This window comes from Gouania willdenowi, chromosome 12 (genome assembly GCF_900634775.1).
Source record: "Gouania willdenowi chromosome 12, fGouWil2.1, whole genome shotgun sequence".
Classification (NCBI taxonomy): Eukaryota; Metazoa; Chordata; class Actinopteri; order Blenniiformes; family Gobiesocidae; genus Gouania; species Gouania willdenowi.
The window spans coordinates 19,112,991-19,132,094 of record NC_041055.1 but is presented as its reverse complement, the minus strand read 5'-3'; the positions used below and the strand labels follow the sequence as shown (position 1 = coordinate 19,132,094).

Below are 19,104 nucleotides of genomic sequence, written 5' to 3'. Positions count from 1 at the left end.
GATGAAATGTTTAGGGAGTTTGATTCAATCATTTTCGACTACATGTTATGAACAAAAGCAAGGCACTAAGTATTTTACAACCCTTTGAAGTGGAGCAAACCAATGCAAATATATTTCTACTCTCTCTTTTTTTTCTTTCCATCACCAGCCCTCCCTAAGGAAGGGAAAGAAATCTTTTATTATAGGGAGGATATAAAAAGGGAGAGCAGTGTTACACCTAAGTGGAGGGGGAGGGGGAAGGGGAGGGGAAAGGGAGCAGGGAGGAGAGACTCAAGGCAGGAAATAGAAAAGGTGGGGAAGAATAGACTGTTCTTCGTATACCTCAGATAGTGTGGTACTGAGTACAACACTAGCTTTGATTTAGTAGTATGACTGCTGCCTCTGAATGAAAAGTCATACTTGAGGTTGAGCTCTTAATTAATTGGCAGTGGCTATCCGTACGGTTGCTTTATCAATATACCGGCATTCTATTTGTACGCAGCGCTCCTATTTGGCCAGTTTAGGTCACGTGACTAAACCTTACCCTAAAAATTGTTGCGATATTGGGTTATAACCTAAGCCTAACCCTAAACCTAACCGTAACCCTAAGACGCTAAGTTCGTGTGTACTTTGGTAACCGTACCAAGAGCACAGGGGGTTGTCCGTACGGCAACTGTACGAATAGACACTTTCTAATTCATTTGTCTTGAACAATGAATATCAACGTGTTGAACGCCAACATTTAGCGAGCAATGGAACAAAACCATATTGTAATTGTATTTCTATGTATAACTACTGGTCTCTGTCTTTCTTTCTTACCTTAAACCTATGGATGAAATGAGTTGTGAATGATTTTGTTCAGTCTTTAAAGAGCATTTCTGTCTTGCTTTTATATAACAAAAAATGTCAATGAATACATCCTAGTTTTGCTAGTTTTGGTCATCCCACATTTGTTATTGCATTTATTCTGAGTCTAGTTGTTTAAATGGATTAAAAAAATTTGTAGGAAAAGTGATTTCAAACTTTTTTTTAATTTTGTTAAATTTATTAGCTAATAAAGACAACTAAATGTCTTATTATCCAAGTAATGTTTTTGGGAATCAAACACTTAGCTGCAGCGGCTGTCTCTATATTTCTCAGAAGTACACCCTACTGAATCACAGAATGGCTGCTCTTTGATTGGATTATCTGCCAGCCAAACAAAAACAGGCAGGATGCCTCCTGTGAGCTGTGAAGACAAGATTAGGTGGGAAATATTCAGGCCTCTTTCATCACCTCCTAATAGTGTTGTTTCGTTTCTCTTTGGCACAGCATCAGAAGAGTAACACAGCTTTGCAAAGACACAAAAAAGACGGAAGGAGGCAAATAGAGTGGAGGAGGTGGACAGAAAGAGTAATAATAATACATGACTGTCAGAATAAAAGGAGGGAGGCTGAAGAGAGAGACACAAGCTTGTGTGCGTGTGTGTGTGTGCGTGTGTGTGTGTGTGTGTGTGTGTGTGTGTGTGTGTGTGTGTGTGTGTGTGTGTGTGTGTGTGTGTGTGTGTGTGTGTGTGTGTGTGTGTAGTTTGGTTGTTTGTTACAGAAAATAAAGAGCAAGAACAGAGCTGAATCAGGTGCAGTTGTTACACAATACTTGGATGCCAATTCAATATATATTGCGATTCTTGTTTATTGCGATTTCACACGTATTGGGATTCGCTCGTATAGCGATTATTGCAATTTTAATTTCATAATTTTCACATTCAAAGACAAAAGATAAATAATACACTTCCAGAAACAACATACGAGTCATAGTTTTAAAAAATAATGCACGTCACGTCAGTCAGTGCAGAATTTTTCCTACTCCTATTGTTTATTCCTTATGAAATGACGTTATTTCCCCTTTATGAACAAATCAATAAATGCTTCTGAGTTAGTTTTTTCATGAAACTTCAAAAAATCTTATTGACTGAAATTTAGCTGTTCCAAACAAATAAGTTATGTTCAAAATGATTATGTTATAGACCAAATATTTAAAGTTTAAGAGTCTATTGTTGTAAGATTTCCTATTGAGTACATTTATTTATTTTTCTAATAGCATGTATTTAAGTTTAGAGGCCATACCTTCACATTAGGGCTGAGTAATCTCATTCAAAAATCATATATCAACATTTTTTTTCTCAAAATGAGGATAACAATATAATCTCAATTTATTTTTTTCAATAAAATCTTACCAAAGGAATGATTTTGGGATTCTGTTTCAAAGTCACTGGTCTCAAGCACTCAGCCAGCTGTACAAGAGAAACATGTGAACATGAAAAAATATTAATATAAAGTTCCTTCATTGCAAACTGAAATATAAACTGCTGTGGAAATAAAACATATGTTCTAAAGCGAAGTCCATGCAACATGATTTAATCTATGTACTACCACTTTTGGTTATTGTTATTGGTTATTAGCATGGGTATTGCATTTTGCTGCTGCACAGACGAACACAAAGTTGCCATTAGTGTCCGAAACCATGTTGCCTCTGCCAATCCTGCGAGTGACTTATATTATTCGGTTATGTCGGACATATCCGGAATGCAATTTCTTGATCGCTGAAATCAAAAAATACATTTTAATTACAATAATTTTTTTTAATGTGTGGAAATTGTTATTCTTACAAGGAATTACTGATAGCTCTAATGTAATTGAAGAAATCTATACGTTTTTACTAATTAAAATGTAATCACTGCATGTGAAAGTATAGTTGTAACATGTCAAAATGGTTTCAGATGTCCTAAATTGAGATTTTAACAAATCAAAATCTAAGTTTGAAATGTAAATTTCAACTAGTAAGACCTAATTAAATTAAATTAGGCAGACAGTTGGGGAAGGAATAGGGAAAGTAGCAACTGGCATTTTAACGCAAAATGAACTTTAAAACAAAGCTATATTCATGTAAATAATTTTTTTTTTCTATAACATGTAAGATTTTAAACTCCAAACATCGCATTGTATTACTTCATGTCAATTCAGTACAAAAACAAAATTTTTTAAAGAATAACAAGTGGACTGCGCAATGTTCCAATAGATGTATTTAGATTTAATTCTGATGACATAAAGGCTTTCATTTCAACAACCTGCAGTGTGCAGATCTGAGATTCTGAGATTTGGTGTTTTCATCTGTCATCTTAAGTCAATCATTTTCTGCTTTATTACAATTCAGAAGGACCAACAAGTGTGTGGTCGTGTTTCATCAGCAGCAATCATTGCTTTTTGTCTTTAAATGTTGAAACAAGCTTTAACAACAATTTTCATTTCGTTTTTTTGTGATAACACACATTTCAACCAACCAAATGAATCCAATAGAAACATTTTACACACACTGTCCTGGTGATCTTTCATGGCAGTGGTATAACATGATAGAGCCTCAGCTACAGCTTCAGTTTGATGAGTTAATGAATCATGTTGGAACTGTGTGTGTTCGCAGGCCTTTTACTATCCTGCTGATGCAGGGTTGGCTATGGGTGGACCTACTTCCTCCAGGTTCCTACGACTGGAGGTCCATTACCACAATCCTCTTCTAATATCTGGTACGCTGTGCAGACACATCAACACTGAGTCTGTGCATCTATTTATACTCACACTCTTTTGGTTAGAAGTTCACTTTTCCGTACCTGCGCTCCAGGCTGATCTGAAAAAAACATTTAAATTCACCTGATGAAATATTTGGTCTTGTCTTACAAATCTGATCCAACATGATAATCAGTTTATGTATCAACTTTTTCCTTTTCTATTTGTTTTTTTCTTTACTATTTTTTGGCAGTCTGTGGGGAGGAAGCCGGCTGCAAGGGATTGTGGGAAATGCACAGTGGTGTTCTGTTTAGCATTTTAAAGTGGAATTGTACCCTTTGTTAGCCCATGTTCTGAAGGTGGCTGTTTAAATCTAAGTTGTGCCTTCATTTGTGTAGTGAATAAGGTAAAGATAGGTGCGTTGTGTGTGTGTGTGTGCATCGTGAGCAAGGTCAGTGTGCGCAGCAGTGAGCCTGCCCGCTGTGCATGTGATTAGGTGTTAATAAAAATAGCCCCACGGGTTCTTTTGGTCTGAATGAATAATTTAGATATTAATTAGCGGGAAGACATATACTGTGTTTACGATACGATATGAGAGACAATGATGGGCTTGTAATGATGATACAACACTTTTTGGAAAGGAAAAGATACAAAAAAATTGCAGTTGTAAACAAGAAGACAGTCACCAACATCCTCCGCCAGATTGGTTGTCGTTATAACTCACAACCTTTTCCTAAATGTCCTAAATCTAAGAACTTAGATGTGTACATGAAAAAAACATTATCTCATCAGAATATAAAATGACTAACTATCTTAAATGGTTTGCAAGAAAAGCTGTCCCCTTTAAAGATACTTCAAACAGAGTAAAAACAAAATGGCACAAGGGCAATAACTCCGGAAAAAATAATTGCGCACTTCTCATTTTCAAACTCCATCAAGGTGAAGCCACACATCAAATTCTGTTATCCTATGTTAAACAGTTTCTGAGAAAAGTTGTCCCCTTTGAAGATGCCTCGCACAGAGTTAAAAAAAAAACGAAACAAGGGCAATAACGCCGGAAAAAATTATTGCGCGCTTCTCATTTTTGAACTCCATCAAGGTATTGATACCCTGAAGCTACACACTGAATTTGGTTGTCCTATCTTAAAAAAAAAAAAAAGGGTTATTACTCTGGAAAAAAATTATTTGTTGATCTAAGTCCCACTTTTCACATTTAGTTTTTAATTTTAGCATTTTTAGTTGTAAAATATTAGTGTGACTGACCTTTATGGATTGAACGCCAGCTATTACAATTGAATTTTGCTATTGGCTGAGATTAGATCAGTGACGTCTTTTTGGATAGTCAATGTTGGCCCCGCCCCTCCCATAAAAAATGAAAGGAGGGACTAGTTTCCTCCTCTCACAGCCCTCAGTGAGCATTGATTGACAGCTCCATGTGGAACTGTGTAGCCCAGTGGGGGCGGGGCTGTTGTGACTGGGCGTGTCTTCACTACTCTTGGAGCAATGCCAATAATCAAGGTATTTTTTAAAATTTCCTCCAAGTGCAACAACCTAGAGCTGTACTTACACTTAAAAGGTGGGACGATAGACTGTATATTGTACGACAAGATATTGGATATTAAAACATCATATGATGCATCTTCGAGGGTACGAGTAGTGTAGCGATCCACTTGTTTGTTTTTAATTTTTTCCTATTGAAATACAGTAAGTATGCTCAGAGTTAAAGTCAAAGATTAGCATTGTTATTTTTACAACTGCACATACCGCAAGTCTATTCTTGTCATATCGTATGATGAAATCCGCTATCGTCCAACCTCGGTTAACTATATACTATGTAAGGAAATTAATTTTTACAACAGAACCTTTCATACAGAAACAAAGATCCAGATCCTAAAAATCCATTCCCAACTACAACTCGAAAGAAACTGCAAAATACCATTAAGTGCAAGACCATTAAGTCCAATTCATGCATTTCATAGTCATTATCCTAAATTTACCTCACACAGTGCTAAACCTCAATCATTCATTTTACTGGAATATTTCATTTTTACCATTGTTGTTATGTTGCCAGACTTGCAGCTCCATTTCAAGTCACGTCTACAAAGGTTAATGTTAAATTCATTTTCTGTATTGTTCACAGGCCGGCTCGACTCATCAGGGATACGACTACACTACACTCCTAGTCTGAGGCGGTACGATGCAGGAATTATGGAACTGGGACTTGTTTACACTCCCATCATGGCTATTCCACCAAAACAACACAGCTTTTACCTCAGTGGATACTGCACATCAAAGTGCACCAAGACTGTATGTATACAAAATCAATTTTCAAATCCAGACATATAGACAGACGTTTTTGTGGCTAGAGGGCGAGGAACATGGTGTCAATATTTCAGCTGATGTTCGACATATACTGTACATACACCAGACATGTGAGTTGTTGTTTCTGATTTTCTATCCAGGCTTTGCCTCCCAGAGGGATATTTGTTTTTGCATCCCAGCTTCATACCCACCTAGCAGGTCGTGCGGTGAGGACAGTTCTGGTGAGAGGAGACAAAGAGATAGAGTTGGTGCAGGAAGACCAACACTTTAGCACTCACTATCAGGTGAGAGCAGTTTACCCAGAGGAACTCCACTTTGATGCCCCGTTTTCTAATTCTGGTAAAACTAAGTCATACTCTCAATATTTCCTAGCTGTGCTGTAGTGTTGGTAGTGTACTGTTTTCTTCTCTCCTTCAAAACCCCAAAATAAAAGCTTCAAAACACCTTAGAAATGAAAGCTTTTGTTTGATCTTCCTAGTCTGCAGTCATGGATGGCTTTGGGCTGAAGATTGGATTTGGCCTAAGTAGACTTTAATCACATTTGCAGCTGTAGCTCAAATATTCTAAAAGGAAATGCTGGTTGAGCTGCTGATTCCCTGGACCCTAATTATTTCTTTTCAATCTACAAGAAAGAAAAGACAACCAAAACTGACTCATTTGTAGATGGTTGTTACCTTTGACAGGTCAAGGAGGTTATATTTTCACCTGTTTTGGTCAGTTTGTTTGTGTGTGTGTGTGTGTGTTTGTCTGTGTATACGTTAACTAGAAAAGTTATGAACGGATTGTGATGAAATTTTCAGGAAATGTTGATAATGGGACAAGGAACAGCGGACTCAATTTTAGTGATGTTCTGGCTCCCAAAAGAAGATATATAGATATATAGTCCAGTCATTGTCCCATCCACACTGTGGAACTCCTGTTAAAACATTGTTTTAGGACACTGATGATGTCATCAACAGTGATGTCATCAGTGTACGATCGTGTACACACACACACAAAGACTGGCCAACATACTTCCGAAAACTGTTTTTGTTTCCGTGGAGACGTAGGAACGTCTGCGCGAAACGAGCGCGGGTTTATTTGTCCGTTTTGCAGGATTGCATCAAAAGTCCTTAACGGATTACAACAAAATTTTAACCAAAGATGGAACCTACACTATGGAAGATTCCATTAAATTCTGGAGGGGATCGGGATCAATATACTGATTCTGGATTAGTTTCAAAAATAAAAAAATCCCAATTTCTCATTGTGATTTTTCAAAAAACAAAGGGGAAAAAAAAGGTTGCCCATACATTAGGACCTACTGTATTGTTATTAATGGCGATGGACATTTCTTACAAGCCTTTAAAGTGTGACTGATCCTGGTGCCATGATCAGGATCACTGATCCAGATAACTGCCAATATCTGGTTAAGGGGATATTTGACACCTGGTTGAGGTTCAACTCTGAGTGGTCTCGATGGTCAAAAATGTGTCTTAAATCAGTGTATGACTTAATACACGACCAAAAGACAGCTGAAGGAGATTTCTGTTTTCTCTTTAAACGCCTTTTAAAATGTGCAAAGGGTCACCGTGTTAGCTATAGGCTATCTGTGCTGACTTTAGCCTCCCTCTGCTAATGTTAAAACTCCATTTGGTTAATGTGAAGAAAAAAAAAATTATAGTAATAATTAAAAATTACAGTTAGATTTCTCAGAAACTCCAGATATCAGCTTTAACAACAAAATGCATATGCATAAATGCCATCATTAATTCCGGGCTAATGAGGTAAATCCCAGCTCAATATCCAAACTGACAAACAACAATAAAATCACTCATGGCATCATTAATTAATATTTGCGGTACATAATTAAAGGTAAATACCTTGAAGGAGTTGCAGTCACATCCTGCCAACTAAGGATATTTGCTTTAAGTCTCTCGTTTGACACATTTCCTACTATTTTGAGTGAAAAACTGTCCAACTCTACAATGGTAATGCTCCAGATTTACATACGGATAGCTTTGTGTCCGTACTCATGCATGCATTCATTTGGCATAAAAGTATTCAGCAAGTGTGGACCAATGGAGCAGTACCAGCAGTAGCTGTTGGGCTGGTGGGGCTCTCACTATGACACACAGTTCTGCTCAGATGTGAACAAGTAACAGCATGGTGGCCATCTTTGCAGAACATTAATAGCAACATTAAAAGATGTGCAGAAGTAGATGAGTTGTAATAAAAAGTGAATTAGAAACCTGTTGGACTTGGAGGGAAAAATACATTTGGCCCTGATTCATAAAATGAAAAGAAGAAACATTTCTGGTATTACAAATATTCACCAAAATTAAGACAATTAACTTACTTTACTGACTTTTATTTTTTTGACAGACAATTCGAGTCCTGAGGAACATGGTGAATGTTTTACCGGTGAGTACTGAAGTCCTGCCAGTGTCAACCTATTTGAACCAGGGTTGGGGTCAATTACATTTTTCAGTTACAATTACATTTTCAAATACCCATGTTCAAATACGATTACAGTGACCAGCATTTTTTCCAATCACGATTAAATTGTGATTATTTTTTTATTGTCAGAAAATCAATTACATTCACGTTCTCAATGAATAAAGTTTCATTAAAATTAATCACAATTACTGAGCCTGAAATAAAAAATCTAATAAAAGTTAACCTTCATTTTGAGATAGCTATCTGTTAACAGTTCCTAATCAACTGTAAAATACACTAAAAACACTATTATCTCATTGATTTCCTATCAATTGGTTACTTTGTTAGGCTTCCTAATCAATGAAAATATAGGTTTTAATATTTTTGGTGTTGGCGTCTGAGCTTTTATTGTCAGTATACCCCTCAATGTAATTTTTTTTTTTAAAATGGGAAAGTAATATGGAACATATTTTAATAATTGTTAACTAGATAAAGTATGTGTAGAACTGTACATGGAACTGTAACATGGTTCCCCAGTTTTGCGTTATATTATAATTGTTCATTTTTATGAAATTTTTAATGGCAATTACAATTACAAAGTAAATTACCTAAATATAATTACAATTTAATTATGATTACGACAGCAGCAAATTTTTGAAATTACAATTACAATCATAATTATGCCATAATAAAAATTCATTATCAATTACGTGTTTACAATTATAATTGACCCAAACCATGATTTGAACTGTCAAAGTCAATGAATATCATTTGGTTTAGTTCGCATGTGCGGATAGTAATTTCACACTGAAGCAAAAATGAGAATTTTGTTTGAAGACGGTTGTGTTTTGGGGGCGAATGAGGACGTGGTATAAATCAACGCTGTAATTGAAAAATCATGAGAGATAAAGCAAGCAGCGACACAACAGCTGAGCTCCACAAGGCCATTTTAACCAAGCCACTGGCTCTCCTACATAATTACAGCTATTTGAGTCATCTTTTGTTACATTTCAAATGTGGCGGCATTTTTTTTTCTTTCTTTGTTTGATCCTGCAGGGTGACGTCCTCGTAACAAAGTGTACCTTTAACACAGAAGATAGAAGCAAGCCTACTGTGGTGAGTCATGAACATCTGCTCCACTTCCAGCAATCCTCACATTTGTCCACTTTAAATGTTGCCCTAAATCTATTTTTTTTTTTAAAGCTTTCATTCTGTCTCTATAATTCTGCTTGTTCTCCAAAGGGTGGATTTGGCATCATGGAGGAAATGTGTGTGAACTACATCCATTACTACCCTCGTACTCAGCTGGAGCTCTGCAAAAGCCATGTGGACCCTGGATATCTGCAGAAATACTTTAACTTCATTAACAGGTAGTCAATGCACCAACCTCCTCTGCTCACTAAACGTCATTAGCTCAGCCTTTCAGTCTCTCTCATTTAGCAGCTGCATCTCTATAGGTCATCTCCATCTGTGGCTATTCACATATTTCTTCTTTCTATCCCTTACACTCATTGAAAACAGATGAATGACTGCTATGTTAATCCATCCAAGAAATGTTGTATTCCAACACATTTTGATGCAGATCTTTGCTGCTTTCCAACTCTCTTTTCTTCAGGTTTCATGGGAATGAACAGTGTGTGTGTGGCGAGCCTGGGGTGACGGAGCAGTACTCTCAAATACAGTGGGACCCCTTTTCCACAGAAGTGCTGGACTCTCTCTACAACACAGCTCCCATCTCCATGCACTGCAACCAGTCGACTGCACATCTCTTCCCAGTAAGACTTCAGATCATAAACAACAGTTAAAACGCACACATTGAGCCGAGAGTCAAGTGGCTGAACAACGGTAGCTTGTTGACCTGTTATATACACACATACTGTACACACACACATGCACAAACAATCTTAGGTCAGGGTTGATATTTAAAGTATTTGCGTCAACAGGCTATTTAAATAGTGACTCAATTTTCAGTTTCAAGTTATAGGTAGCTTATTCACAGTTTCAGCTCTGGGAATTTGGTACCTTTCTTTAAAGTCAAATTGATTTTATTACAGCTGCTGAAAAAGTAATACTTTAACCAGCATTTATTTATTTATTTATGTATTTATCAGTCAAAACCAGAGGATGAACTTCGACACAATTTTAACCAAAGATAGACCTTACACCATTAAAGGTCCATGTCATGCTATTTTCACCCATCTCCATTTGTCCTAAGAACCCCAAAAACATAATATTTGAGGTTTATTTTCCCAAACTTGCCTGTTTTCCAGAGTTTTAGCCTCTGAAAAGTCACTTTCTGAGCAACTCTACACAAACAGGCTGATTTACAGCCTACTTATGCATATTAATGAGTGGGCGTGTCTATAGACGGGACACTGACTTCCTCCTCCCCGCACGGCGACGTAGGGCCAGAGAACAGCCTGCCCTCCTCCCACCCACTCCGTAGCCGAGCTCATGCTGCTTTATAAACACCAGACAGAGTGTGGGGGCGGGGCGTTCACCGGTACATACATAGACTGTAGAAAATACATACATAGCACTGCGCGAAGGACGCTGAAATCCTCACCTTTGTGGGCGTGTCTGTTTACATGTCAATCACGGCAGAGAGGTTCCTGGAAACGCGGCTTCTCCAGCTCAGTGCTGCGTCAAATTCGTCATCAAAGTGTGAACGTGTCATCAAATTGGAGCGAGGTGTTTGGGCTCACGCTGCAGTAAGAAAGGAGCAAATCACCCTCTAACTAATGATTGAGGGAATTAATGAAAAAAACACTTTGGTCATGTGTATGAAGCCCATATAGCACTTTTATCATGTTTAAAGCACAGAAAAGTTTATTTAGCGTAACATGGGCCTTTTAAATAAGGGGGAATCCAGATCAATATACTGATTTTGGATCAGTTTCAAAAATCAAAAAATCCATATCTCTAATTTCCAAAATGCATATCTCAGTTCACAATTAAATTTGACTCTGGTTATTTTCAGTAGGTTCCTCATCCAGATTGGATCCGTATCCAGCATTAAAATAATAATATAATAATTACCTACAGTTTGGTTATTAATGGAGATACATTTCATTAAAGTGTGAATGATCAAGGTGCCATGATCAGGATCACTGATCCAAATAACTGCCAATATCTGCCAAAAAGAATATTTGGTGCTTGGTCGAGGTTTTTTGTTTTTTGTACCAATGAGTTGATCAGAAAAAAAACTGTATATGGTTACCATTTACCTTTTTGAATCCTGTTGTACATTTTGTTGAGATTACTTAATGAAAACAAAGGTAAACCATTAAGACCTAAATGGGTATTGATCACTAAGCCACAGGCGAGGGACAATGGAGCAAATACTGGTGGATTTCATTTAAAAATATTAGCAGGAAGATCCTTCTGGTGATAGAACCTCCATGGAGGTTCAGAGAGGGGCTTGAAAATGAAGGAACCTTTGAATGTAGGAAGTTAAGGTAAATTTCATTATTTTATCTACACCTCTCCACAGACACAATAAAGTTCAGAGTTAGTATGGGACCATTTGATGCAAACTTTTACAGTATAGTATTTACTTTTCCGTAAGCCATGAGTTTTTTTACATTTTTGAAAAATGTCTAAATTTCTAGGAGATGTTTCTCATTGTTTCAATAATTGAGAGATTTTAAGAAGGTATATAAGATTTGACATATTGTTATAATGCATAATAAAGGTGATTGATATTACTATTTTTTTCAAGTCTTTGAGAGAAATGAATTTTTAAACCTTATAGACAATAACAACTTATTTATCTATATTGTATTTTGCATGTACAAGGTAGATTCAAGAAAACGTTGAGTACTTTGAGTATGCCGAGGTCGGCCAAAGTACAGTATGTCCTCTTTTTTGGAAGTCAAAATATGGTTATCGTACCTTACATGATTAAGTATTGGGAAATGAAAATGACAAAACAGAACCAACTGAGTGGCAAAGCTTGCTGTTAAAAGCATCATTCACTCCGGTGTGTTGTGAGAAATGATGAGTGATGCGGAAGCGGCTGGTATGAGCTCACAGAAGTATATAGACAGATGAGGTTGAACATAAAGCAAATATGACAAGTTTATGCTTCAGCAAACAGCCTCAAAGCCACCATAGACAGTGATTACACACAGAATCCACTTCAGCACATAATGACGTCGTCGATAGAAATCCGAGCACATGGCAGCGCGTCTCTGCAACAAGTTAAATTAAGTCAAACCACTCAAAAACAAACAGTGGGTTTTAGATGAGATATTGTGCTGGTGTCACAGAGATGAGAAGTGGATGTTGTGTCTGCTACACACTGTTCAGAGGCATCTACATCCATCTCCAGGGGTGGACTGGCCATCTGGCATACCGGGCATTGTCCCAGTGGGCTGTGGACCCAAAGTGGGCTGGTCCGGTACGTTTTTTTTTTTTTTTTGATGAGCGAGTGGAGGCAGACATGTTAACAGGTGGCCAAAAATGGTCCAAACATGGCAAGTAAAGAGAGAAAAGTGACTAAATTGGGCCAAAAGCTGTCAAGAGAGGCCAAATATGGGCAAATAAAGAAGATCCTGGTGGTATGTACTGGCAAAGGGTAGCTTAAATGGGCAAAATGTGGCACACAATAGTGAAAAAGTGGCAAACGATAGTGAAAAAGGGCAAAAATGTAGAACAAAAAGAAGCAAAATATAGGGGGAAAAGGAAAGAAGTGATATAAATCCAATGCCCCCGTCACAAAGTGTGGAAGGGGGATATAGGTTTGAGAACCGTCCATCTGTCCAAGTTAAAGGGGAGAGCTTTTCTCAGAAACCGTTTAAGATACAATAATCAAATTTGGTGTGTGGCTTCAGGGTATCAATACCTTGATACAGTTCGGAAAAAATAATTGCACGCTTCTCATTTTCGGAGTTATTGCCCTTCTTTCGTTTCTTGGACTCTGTTCAAGGTATCTTCAAAGGGGACAGCTTTTCTTAGAATTCATTTAAGATAGGACAACCAAATTCGGTGTGTAGCTTCAGGGTATCAATACCTTGATGGAGTTCGAAAATGAGAAGCGCGCAATTATTTTTTTCCGGAGTTATTGCCCTTGTTCCGTTTTTTGGACTCTGTATCTTCAAAGGGGACAGCTTTTCTTAGAAACCGTTTAAGATAGTTAGTAATTTTATATTCTGATGTGATGTTTTCTTGTGTCTACATCTAAGTTCTTAAATTTAGGACTTTTTTAAAAAGGGCAAAAATGGGACAAAGTTGCAAAATAGCCAAAGAAAATTGGTAAAAAAGAGGTTAAAAGTTTCCCCATTTTAAAGATTTCTGGGAGAATAACAATTACATTTAAGACATAAAGAGCCACATGTTGAGCATTACTGACTTAATAACGCCTTCTACGTGGTGTCACTGATAATGTCGTGGATTGGTCCCAGTCCATGTCTAACAATAAATAACAAAGGAACACCTGGTTTCAGTAATAAAGGTGTTTAAAGGAACAAATGTCACACGTATTAATATGATTCTCTTGTTTTTCCAGGGTGAGTGGGAGAAGCAGCCTTTGCCTGCAGTGACCTCCATCCTCCATAGAGCTCCCTATCCATGTGAAAGGGGCGTGTCCTCCATCAGCTGAGTCACAGGAGGAACAGGGACAACCTATCCTGACTTTACTCTCAGTTTGTTCACCAGGAAGAAAACCCTGCATTTATATGCCTATATCCATGTCATTAGTGTATAAGTGATTCAACTGCTATGTCAATAGCAATCAATACATTTTAATGCTATATGCCTACCTGCAGATCAGTTGGATACATTATTGTTTATTACAGTGGGTGAAAAGATATTTTGACATGAAAACAAACAACAAAGAAATCTAGAAACCGTTTCATTTATTAGTATTCAACATGCTTACAAAGTGAGGAATGTGTTTGTCGTTTTGTTTTTCAGACAAAGTGAAGAAAAAATAAAATCCCTGACGATGCCTGTGTGCAATGACTGACTTTTATTCTTCCTTTCAATCTTGTTAAAATGCTGCAGACTAAAAATCTTCATCAAAGCCAGAGAGAAAAACTTATTTGGATAATATACATACGCAACTAAACTTCAGGGCTACTTTTGCTGAACATCGCTCATTTAAAAACAATGGGCCTCATGCAGCAATATTCACTTAAATTTCTCTTAAATCGTCCCATATTTTTTTTGTGAAGATAAAAAACAAGAGAAATCCACTTCAGATGCATCAAACATTCTTAACCATCAAATCAGTTGTCACCAGGTGTCAAGAATGTTGAATCCCACTTCATCACACACAGCTGATATGCCACACCCACTAAACACCATATAAGGGCAAAAGGAACTTTAGCAGCAATGAAATTAGAATAATTTAGAATCAAATCAAACGTTAGAAAATTGTACTATTTCAGCAAAAACTGAGCAATGGCAAATCGTGTGATGCTATAAATGCAGTGTCAGCGCAGGGATGCAAAGTTGAAGATTAAAAGGAAATAGTTTGACATGAAAATGGATTTAGTTTTAGTCAACCTTTTGACTAAAATGTAATTTAGTTTTAGTCAAAATATAGTCATCAGTTATAGTCTAGTTTTACTCTCAACTAAATTACACTTACAATCATCATCTCTCTATAAAAGCAAGGAATGTTTGTGTGTGTGTGTGTGTGTGTTCCTCAAATATCTCTGCAGATCAGGATCAGACTGCCCTGAGAGTTTCAACATGGCTGCTGCTCGATTCAAGGGTGTGCGATGTCGGATTTGTTTAGACTGCAATGACACCGTTAATACATTATTTCATATATATTGTCCGTTACCACAGTTACGTGCCCACCAGAGCCAATCACTGCACACCGTAGCCACATGCACACCAGAGCCAATCGCTGGAGAGCCCACTCCCACGCTGCTTCACGTGCATGGCCGCAGATTTGGACCTGCAGCGGCGCTGTGTGTGTGTGTGTGTGTGTGTGTGTGTGTGTAATAACTGTGTGTCTGTGTGAATGTCCACATGTTTATGCTTCTAAAACTGTTTTCACTTTTATTTTGATTGTAGTTTTGAAGCAGGAGCTCGACAAGCGTGACCACGGATTTGGACCTGTGTGTGTGTGTGTGTGTGTGTGTGACTACAGTACAACGAGCACTGCACTAGTAATAACAATACCATCAATATATTTCAATAAGATTTTAGTCGACTGTCACAGATATACAGTAGTTGACTAAAAGACGCAAGATAAGTGTTTATGCATATTTTAAAGATTCATTCACCCTTTGTAAATACACACGGATAGATTTGATGTGATCAATGCACATGATCACGTGAGTTCTGATTGGAATTCGTATATACCATGTGACAAAATTATAGTTCAGTTATCATGAGTCAATGAAATTCTAAATATATTTTGATATAATTATTGTCACTTCAAAAAAATGTAGTCAACAAAAACTTTGACCAAATCAACACTGGAGAGTGTTTTTCTATTTCTTACATTTGGTAATTAAATTAAATTACTTAAAGTTAAATTCAAATATATCAAATCAAACTATATTTATAAAAAAAAAAGCACGTTTCATACAATAAAAAGCCACTCAAACTGCTTTTATGTACAAACCCCGTCCACCGCGCGCACACACACACACACAAGTTAAAATAAGGACAATGGCGACCAGACAGAGCCCCCAGCACAGAAAAATAGCAAAAAACATTTACCATCACTGAGGACCATGAGACAAACACCACCACTGCATCCATAGCCACTAGTGCAGAGGCCTCCTTCTGAGGAAACACTGGGATAATCATCCTACAAGATAAACCTAAAACTATAAAAACAACATATAAGACCACAATCCTAAAACTATAAAACAATATAAAACAATGTAAGTCGGACCATCTTATGTGAGTGTTTTTAATGTTTCCTATATTTAAAACGTGGTATTGTGCATTGGACAAACATTTAATAGGCTGTGATGTTTTCTCTTTTCTTAGTACGAGTGCTGTCCAGCACTTGTAGAAAGTTCTCTTACCTAACAGAATTTTTGAAAGATAAGAAATTATTGGTGAATCCCAAAAAAAACAATGGGTACAAACAGAATGGCAGATACGAACAGGTTTTCTCTTCATTTTGTGGCTTCTTGCATGAGGCCAAATGTCTCTGTTAAATTTTATTAGAACCTTTCAATCACCTTCTGATGAACCTGTAATCCTTCTTTGCTCTAAGTTTCAGCGTACTGTACCTAATCTTAATCCTAAAGAGAGAATAACCATTTAGAAGGTCTTCTGAGGAGATTCAATGAATCACTCCAAATATAGTAGAAATGAGTCATACATAGAAATGCTACACCTACTGTATAGTTGATCAACACTTAATTCATCCATATGTCCAAATTAATGCAGGTCAGTTGAAGTGTTTTGGTATTCTAATATATTTACAACTTTGTGTAAATATGTCATACTGTAGATTCCACAACACACACACACACACACGTCTGTTCACCTATTAGAGCCATACAAAGAGCAGTTGGGAAACTTTAAAGATAGTCCTGTGGTCTAAAAAACAATAATATTCTCTAACCTGCTGAGCAAACAAATGAATCAAAGGTGTTGGGTCTTAAGAACCCATCACGATTGCCCGTTGGTTCAGGGGTTTGATCTACAATATGTGGGCCACTGATTTTGGGTCTGAAAACAAGAGCATTTTCATCATTAATGTTCCCTAATTTTCACATCTATGTAAAAGTGATTTATATAATATGTAGGGCACCAACAATATCCAAGCAATAAATCTGACACGGCAGCATCCTTACGTCAACATTTCTTAATTTTGCCACAATTTTGTGTTATTTAGAGGAATCTTGGGGTACTGTATGTGAGAAAATCAGGATTTTAGAAAAATTCAGAGTTGTTTTAACTATGTGTGAGTGCAGTTGTTCTATATAGGCTGCAGAGAAGGGAATTTCATGGAACTTGTTAATTTGAAGGGACTTATGATTATTTGTTACAGAATAATCTGTTTTCCCTGTCATTTTAACTTGCTCCTGTGGGCCGATTTAGATGCCGTAAAGGGCCCGCTTTGGCCCCCCGAGCCTTGAGTTTGACACGTGTTTTAGATGATAGGTCTGAGGCTGAATAATAATGTTACTATTTTGTGTAAGAAATGTCTTTGGTAGTGTTCCTATCTGATTCTTAAGTGCAGCAGTTATCATCCAGTTCTGTGGACGTTAATGCCAGTATCAGATCCGTGTATGTCTTCCAGCTGAAAATGGAAGATAATTCCATTTTACCATCATCAGATGGTTTTAACCTCATTAAACCAGTTGGAGATACATAAATGAAGCACATTCTTGAGTAATCACTGCATCATAGTTTGTCAAACATGTCGACCTCCACAAGCATGCATCAAAAGTTGTTTTTATTGCATTTGTTGCAAAATGGCCCTTTTAGTCCTACGAGTAAAGGTTACATATAGCAGTCTGTCTTTCCCTTTAAGCACCATATTAAGGTAGAATAAAAGCAATCAGTTTCAGAGGTGAAAATGTTAAGGAGCAGCAAGTTAAGAATAAAAAGAGAGCGAGCACAGCAGCCAGCAGAAAACATCTGACAACGATCTCTTGTCTTTTTCCATTCCTTCATCTTCGACAGGGTTTTCACCGCTAGTGCTCTGCCCTGTCGGGTGTTTTTCCTCTTTTTATTCTACACTAGTAAACACTGACAGCCTGAGGTTTGAACACCAAACAACCAAGTAACAGTCAAAATCTTGTCATCATTAGGAGCACAAAAGTCAGTCACTGTAATGTGATTGTGAAAAGCCTGCAGGGTGGTTACTGTAAAGAGACACTGAGAGCAGGGCCGACACCGACAGGGCCTAAAAAAACCATCGTCTGCTGCTTTTATCAGAACCACTGACCTTTGCTTTTGCTGAACAGTCTGTTCTCTTCCTGAATTGCATTACAGTTAAATTCAGCCGTCATGTGTTATGGTTAAAAAAAAAAAAAAAGTCTGCCTTGAGGCCTTTAGAATCAGCTGTGTAGACCAGGGTTGGGGTCATTTACATTTTTCACTCATGTTTGTTACACTTACGTTTTCAATTACGCATTTTTCCCAGTTACAATTGATTCATAATTATTTTTTATCATCAGAAAGTCAATCACAATTATGTCCTCATTTACTAAAGTTCAATTACAATTGATCACAATTACTGAATCTGAAATAAACAAGAAGTCATCAACATCCCCCGCCAGATTGGTTGTCATTATAACTCACAACCTTTTCCTAAATGTCCTAAATCTAAAAACTTAGATGTATACATGAGAAAATGTTATCACATCAAAATGTAATTTTACTATCTTAAAACAGTTTTTAAGAAAAGCTGTCCCCTTTGAAGATACCGCGAACAGAGTCCAAACAACGGAAGAAGGGCAATAATTTCAGAAAAAATAATTGCACGCTTCTCATTTTTGAACTCCATCAAGGTATTGATACCCTGAAGCCACACACAGAATTTGGTTATCGTATCTTAAATGGAGCTCAAACCTATATCCCCTTTTTCCACTTCGTACACCAAAGTTAACCTTCCCCTTGTGTTAGCTTTCCGTTAGCATTGCTTATGACAACGGGTCATAAATCAGCTGTAAAATACACTAAAAACCAATATCTATCATCTAATTTCTTTTCCATCTATTGATTACCTTGTAAGGCTTCATAATCAATGAAAAGATAGGTTTTAATATTTTTGGTGCGGGCGTCTGAGCCTTTTTTGTGTCAGTATATCCCTCAATGTAAATTTTCTTTAAATGGTTAAATGTGGGAAAGCTTGATTTAGAACATGTTTTAATAATGTTAACTACATATGTGCAGAACTGTACATAGAACTTTA

The 19,104-nt window shown here is 37.1% G+C and overlaps 1 protein-coding gene across 2 annotated transcripts in view; it reads left to right on the top strand.

The window, feature by feature from the left end:
- The window catches only part of dbh (dopamine beta-hydroxylase (dopamine beta-monooxygenase)), a 28,540-nt gene extending 14,486 nt beyond the window's left edge, over positions 1-14,054 (top strand). For both annotated transcript variants that reach the window (XM_028463558.1, XM_028463556.1), the window contains exons 6-13: positions 3,436-3,538; positions 5,659-5,825; positions 5,981-6,124; positions 8,205-8,243; positions 9,315-9,374; positions 9,501-9,628; positions 9,874-10,033; positions 13,768-14,054. In XM_028463558.1, the coding sequence (XP_028319359.1) occupies positions 3,436-3,538; positions 5,659-5,825; positions 5,981-6,124; positions 8,205-8,243; positions 9,315-9,374; positions 9,501-9,628; positions 9,874-10,033; positions 13,768-13,860 (894 nt within the window). In that variant the 3' untranslated portion in view covers positions 13,861-14,054. The remainder of the gene's footprint in view (positions 1-3,435; positions 3,539-5,658; positions 5,826-5,980; positions 6,125-8,204; positions 8,244-9,314; positions 9,375-9,500; positions 9,629-9,873; positions 10,034-13,767) is intronic.
- The last annotated feature ends 5,050 nt before the right edge of the window (positions 14,055-19,104 follow it).